Source organism: Berghia stephanieae, chromosome 3 (genome assembly GCF_034508935.2).
Source record: "Berghia stephanieae isolate SIO BIC M18660-M18661 chromosome 3, UCSD_Bste_1.3, whole genome shotgun sequence".
In the NCBI taxonomy this organism is placed as follows: Eukaryota; Metazoa; Mollusca; class Gastropoda; order Nudibranchia; family Aeolidiidae; genus Berghia; species Berghia stephanieae.
Window position 1 is genome coordinate 17,355,824 of NC_088362.1, and position 6,048 is coordinate 17,361,871.

The following is a 6,048-nucleotide window of genomic DNA, read 5'->3' on the forward strand; positions in this document are numbered from 1 at the left end:
CAAAATATACTCCAAGACTACTGAGTTGTAATGTTTAGTACTTGTTTATCGGGTCCCTAAAATAAGTGTCTTTGCACCATTATTCCCAATGCACTGCCATTAACAGGTAACCTGAGGTAAATAAAACAACTAAATGACATAAGGGGTTATGAAATGCAGTGCCGTCTGCAGTTAACTCCACAGGGCCTTAACAATTTATTGACTTTCTAAGTAAATTTTACTTTCTTACAATTTAAAGGATACAAAATGCGGAATATCAAATACAGTGCATATGCAAAAGATAGTTTCTTATCATTAACTGTAAAATTTAGTTATATTAAAACAATAAAATAAGGTAAATATTTCATTGTGGAATTTTTCCCTCATGTGACATGAAGTGGCATACGCAAAGATCATTATAATTATAACAATGAAAAGGAAAAACTAGATTCCTGTAAATCCATCTTCAAAAATTGTAAATTACAGCTAATTTCACATCGAATGAGATTGAACTAGAGAAATGCACCTTAAAAGACAGATATGACCTGGGGTCTAATTCGCATAACATTTCAATTTAAACAAAGTCACAAGATCATCCTTCAAATCTTAAAGAGTTTTATCGATTTTTTAAAAAGTCATCTCTCAAAACATCATAGTGAAAATAATCTAATTAATGTAGACATGAGCTGAGAAAATCAGTTATTTTTTTAAGAAACTACTTTATGAGGCACACCTCTCTAAATCTTTTTTTGGGGGGAAAGAATTCAATATTAATGACGCTTTTGTATCATTGAATTAATTTTGTTCTTTTCTTAAAAAGTGCACAGCTTTGGAAAAATAACAACAACAACAATAATAATAATAATAATAATAATAATAATAATAATAATAATAATAATAAATAATAATAATAATAATAATAATAATAATGAATGTAGTCTCTTTTTGTATTATACAAATGCACAAACCAACATAAATCTAGAAAATCTAGAAAAATTTGAAATCTCCCACAAAGAATTCAATGCAGTTCAACAAGTCTTTGGGATAAAACAAACTTGTATTCCTAAAATTCCACATTTCGAATAGGGTAATAGTCAGCCATTGAGGAACATTTTACAATCGTTCTCTTAAAGTGTTTCCTTGTTTTATGATTAGTACTGGGAGGGTAACAATATTCTAAATCAAATTCAAGTCTTGCACACTTTTCATAATGTCTAGGAACAGGGACTAACACACCTTCAAACTTAGCCATTGTAAGAGGGAGGACATCATTTTTTTCATAAATAATACTGTGCAATGTATAGTAATTCATAGCATAAACATAACGCTCATTCTCGGTGTAGAAAAAGATATCAATGAATGGAAAATATTTCCCTCTAAAATGAAACTTCCAATGCATGTGCCACATGGTACGGAGCTGAAATCCTTCCAAACAAGACAGGCGCTCCCGGACTTCCTTCCACTTTGTTCCATTGACAGCCATATCAATATCCGTGTCCCAGGGAATAGCACCCCCATGGCGCACAACACCCAATAGGGACCCACCGGTAAAAAAAAAATTCACACCAATCTTTTTCAAAGTGTCAGCAAAAACTAAATATAGGTGAATAGTCTCTACACGGTCTTGCCATGTGACAGTTGGCAAGAAGTTGGCATACACCTCATCCTGAAAGAAAGGATTATCCGCATTTGCATTATGATACTTTATAATGGACCTCTGATCAACATCTTTTAGTTGTATATCAGGTTTGATTACTTTAGGACAATTTGTCAGGTCTGTAATATTAGGCGGATATTTAACATTTCGCATCCTTAAAATATCCGCTGTGTCCACAAAGCGCCATACATTTGGCAACACAGGCTTCAGTAGTAAATTACGAACTGGTTTGACATAGTACAGATTGAAGGCAATGAAGGCCAGAGTGCCTGCTAAACCAAGGCAGAAGAGCTTCACTCTGGCATAAAAAAGTTTTAATCCCATTGCGGTAAACTAATATTTAAGATTGTCACATGCATGAGGTGATATTTAGAGAGGATATAGCTCTCCGGTTGATGAAATATGGAAGTACAATTCATCCATGATGTAAGATGTTTGGTGCAGTTGTATTCGCTTTTCTATTCTGTTAAAGTTCTTGCCACTGGTTCTGGTTTTGTTCCCGTGATCTAATAACGTGACTGTAGCGTTATGAAATTGTAGTACTTCAAAAAAGCATTTAAAGTCATATTTTCAAATGTCAAATAGATGAAATGGGTTAAAAAAGGACTTCTCTTGGTTTTCCTGATGGCTCATCAAGTTCTGTTGATAACAAAAGAAAATAACTGAATAGATTTTTAAAACATTTCAACTGAAAGGTAAAAAAATATATCACAATGAGGATGATAACTTATGATTATAATATTGGTTGTGAAGCTGCTATGTCAATAGCCATTATTAAATGGAATTACAGTTGTTTCCTTTCATACTCACACAGACACTTGAGTAGCGAATTTGCAAAATGTTCAGTTTCTAACTGATGTATGGTGTCCATTGTCAGTTCACAAGTACTCGAATATCGAGGGTGATTAGATTCCCTCATGGTCTAGTAAAAAGGAGTTAAATTGGTGCAAAAAGAGAAAGTTATGTAAATCATCAAAGAGCTACTTTATAATAATCACCTGGAGACACGGTTCAACTGATCACCTTGAAGAAACACCATCTGGCAACTGCACAAGAAGATGGTGAACTCATCAAAAACACAAAAGCTGTTCTTTTTTAACTTTGCTATGGTTTCACAGAGCGAAATATCTGCCCTCAATAAGGCTGTGGTGTTGCTTAAAACAAATGGCGACAAAACGATGAACCTTTAATTTCTTCTATGATATGACTGCCTCTTACTACAAATTGAACACAGTAATTTTTATAGATTTTACTTTATGTAACAAATGGGCACAGCAAAACATCTGATCACATTACATAAAAACAAGTATGTAATTTAAACATAAAAATGAGAAAACGAGAGTAAAAGAGTGAGAGAGAGAGTGAGAGAGAGAGAGAGAGAGAGAGAGAGAGAGAGAGAGAGAGAGAGAGAGAGAGAGAGAGAGAAAAGAGAAAATGAGAGGGGGGGGGGAGAAGAAGAGAAAATGACAGACAGATAAGATAAAATGGGAGTATTAATATAATTTTTTTAAAAACAACTAAAAAGCTTGAGCTTTATGTAGCGCAAAATCCACTAAACATCCTCAGCACTTTACAAAGGGTCCCTGACCAACAGCAACACGTACCATGATGAATGAGACATGACGTCTGTTAGGCAATATTACAATGCTGTTAACAGCCAGGTACTCATTTTACATCTGAGTACGGTGAGAGGATGTGAGTAAAGAGTCTTTTCCAAGGATTCAACTTTGCGCCGAGTGAGGCTCAAACCCAGGACCATCCGATCCGAAAGCGAGTGTCATGCCACAAGACCGCACAGCTGCACAACTCTGTGTCAATAGCAGTTAAAAGTAAAAGATAGAACGAAGTCGAAGTTGACGTCACTCAGGTCTTTACTTTATGTTTTTTTGAGAGACATTCCGAAAGCTCCTGCATCCCCAGTATTCTTTCAATTTGTATTTTCACCGTGGATCTTTTGTCATGTATTTATTTACGCTGTGATTATCCCCAGACACCTGTCTGGGGATAATGAAAATTCGTTAACCCCAGACATATATTTGAAACTCCGCTCCTCTAAACAATTATCCACAGTCCAGAATATGGAATGTCTCCAAAATGCACATATAGAAATAAGGAGAGTTAATAAAATATCTATAAAAACATAAAATTAACCAACATTAAATCAGTTGTTACTATATATACACAATATGCGTCGACTTCGAAGTGGGTGTCATGGCTGAATGGTTTAGTCGTCTGCCCTGGGTGTTTTACCAGAATAGACGTTGTGGGTTCGAATCCTGGTTCCACCACTTTTTTTTTTTTTAATTCCGTCTTCTTTTCTTTCTTTTTTTTTTTTTTTTGTGCGAGTCTATTCTTTTCTCCTTCTTGTTTGACCTTTTGTTCCGTTTCTGAGCATGAATTTCTTAAAATTGTTTTTATTTTTTAAAAAGTTATTGTTTGTTTTTTTCTCCTCTATCTGACCTATTGGTCGCTCTCTGAATATTTATGTTTGTTTGCTTTTTAATTATTTATTCTTTTTAGACAATTTTTGAGATCGGAGTGGGGACAAATATGACAATTTGCTAGAAACTAGAAAGGAACTAAGAGAGAGAGAGAGAGAGAGAGAGAGAGAGAGAGAGAGAGAGAGAGAGAGAGAGAGAGAGAGAGTTAAAAAAAAAGAGGTGGGGGGATGTATGGGACATTTATCCCCTGCACCGTTCTGTAAAAAGAAGACGGAATGTAAAAAAAAGAAAAAAAGTGGCGGAACCAGGATTTGAACCCGCAACGTCAATTCTGGTAAAACTTCCAGGGCGGACAACTAAACCCTTCGGCCATGACACCCACTTCGAAGTCGACGCATATTGTGTATATGTAGTAACAACTGATTGGTTGGTTAATTTTATGCTTTTATAGATAATTTATTAACTTTCCTTATTTGGAAACATTCCATATTCTGGACTGTGGATAATTGTTAAAAAGAGCGGAGTTTCAAATATCTATCTGGGAATAACGAAATTTGGTTATCCCTAGACAGGTGTCTGGGGATAACGAATTTTCATTATCCCCAGACAGCTGTCTGGGGATAATGACAGCCCAGCCTTTTCGTTATCCCCAGACAGGTGTCTGGGGATAATGACAGCCATTTATTTATTCAACTTGTCATCATAAAGAAGCATTTAAAAAATTATAGAACAAACCTTGATAGATTTGTGAAAATTTAAAATGTTCTAATTTGACCATTGTTTTGTTCTCGGGTGAAGTATTAAAAGGTAGTGCAAAGCAGTCCGAGGTTTGTTTTTTTTCTTTCTATTAGGGTTAGCTCCAGATCAGAGGATTTTTTTTCTATTAGGGTTATTCATAAGCTTAGCAAAGGTGCTAGGGTGTTTGATTTTCCTATTAGTATTCGGGACAGTTTAAGGTTTTATTTTTCTTGGGGTTAGTTGAGGGAATATTATTTGAGTTGTTTCCCTTTGTAGGAGCTTTCGGAAGGCCTCTTGTTTTGTTTTTTTCCCCATCAATTTATGATTAGGTATCTAGATTCGCTAAACTGGGTATTGGTTAAGCAGCCAGGTCCCTGCCGCCATCTTGCTTTGTTTACACAGTTGGCAGTTCTTGTCTAGTAGTAAATAAGACCTTGGTAAAATGGAGGGGGGGGGGGGATGAATAAGAGAGAGAGAGAGAGAGAGAGAGAGAAGAGAGAGAGGAGAGAGAGAGAGAGAGAGAGAGAGAGAGAGAGAGAGAGAGAGAGAGAGAGAGAGAGAGAGACCTTACCTTTCTTTTTTTTTATTTCAGATTGTCGGACTCCACTCTCGTCGATGTCCAACGTCCAACATCCAGTCTTTCTTTTCACAACAGTCTAAGAAAGAATGGGTAAGTGAAGAGTAACGAAGGTCACGCTCCAGCTCAGTCGGCGAGTAGAGAGGCAACACATTAGGTATCTACACACTACTGACACAGCAATAACATTGGGCCTATTATTCGATTTGCAAGTGTACGTGTCATACATGACCTATGACCCGAACTATGCATCCAATCAACCTTTTGTTTACGCATTGCTAAGCAGCAGACCCAGTTGGTTTCTGACTGAATGCAAGCTGCTCACTCTGCTATGTCTAGGAAGAGTATGATCATGGTCTTCCCAGCCAAATTCCCCTTCTTTACTTTTGCAGGAAAACCACGATCATGATCCCCCCTTACGAAAATCACATCTAGACCGTCTATGTCCAGGGGAAATAAGTTTGTGGTCTCCCTCTCTGTTTGTTTGGATCACAATTTTTTGACTGAATATCAAAGCATGAGATCTATGAGATGAAGATAGATTCTCTACTATCTCGTCCCTCGTATGGCCCTTTGACAGACTACTACTATCACAAAAACAACAAAAACTACAACTAGTACTACTACTACTACAACTACTACTACTACTACTACTA

The 6,048-nt window shown here is 36.3% G+C and overlaps 1 protein-coding gene across 1 annotated transcript; it reads right to left on the bottom strand.

Moving 5' to 3' along the window:
• Positions 1–924: 924 nt before the first annotated feature.
• LOC144967254 (uncharacterized) lies at positions 925–5,587 on the bottom strand. The gene is made up of 2 exons (XM_078904243.1): positions 5,387–5,587; positions 925–2,275 (listed from the first exon to the last, which is right to left on the bottom strand). The coding sequence occupies exon 2, from the start codon at positions 1,958–1,960 to the stop codon at positions 1,043–1,045; it is 918 nt and encodes a 305-aa protein (XP_078760369.1). The 5' UTR covers positions 1,961–2,275; positions 5,387–5,587; the 3' UTR covers positions 925–1,042.
• Between the last annotated feature and the right edge of the window lie 461 nt (positions 5,588–6,048).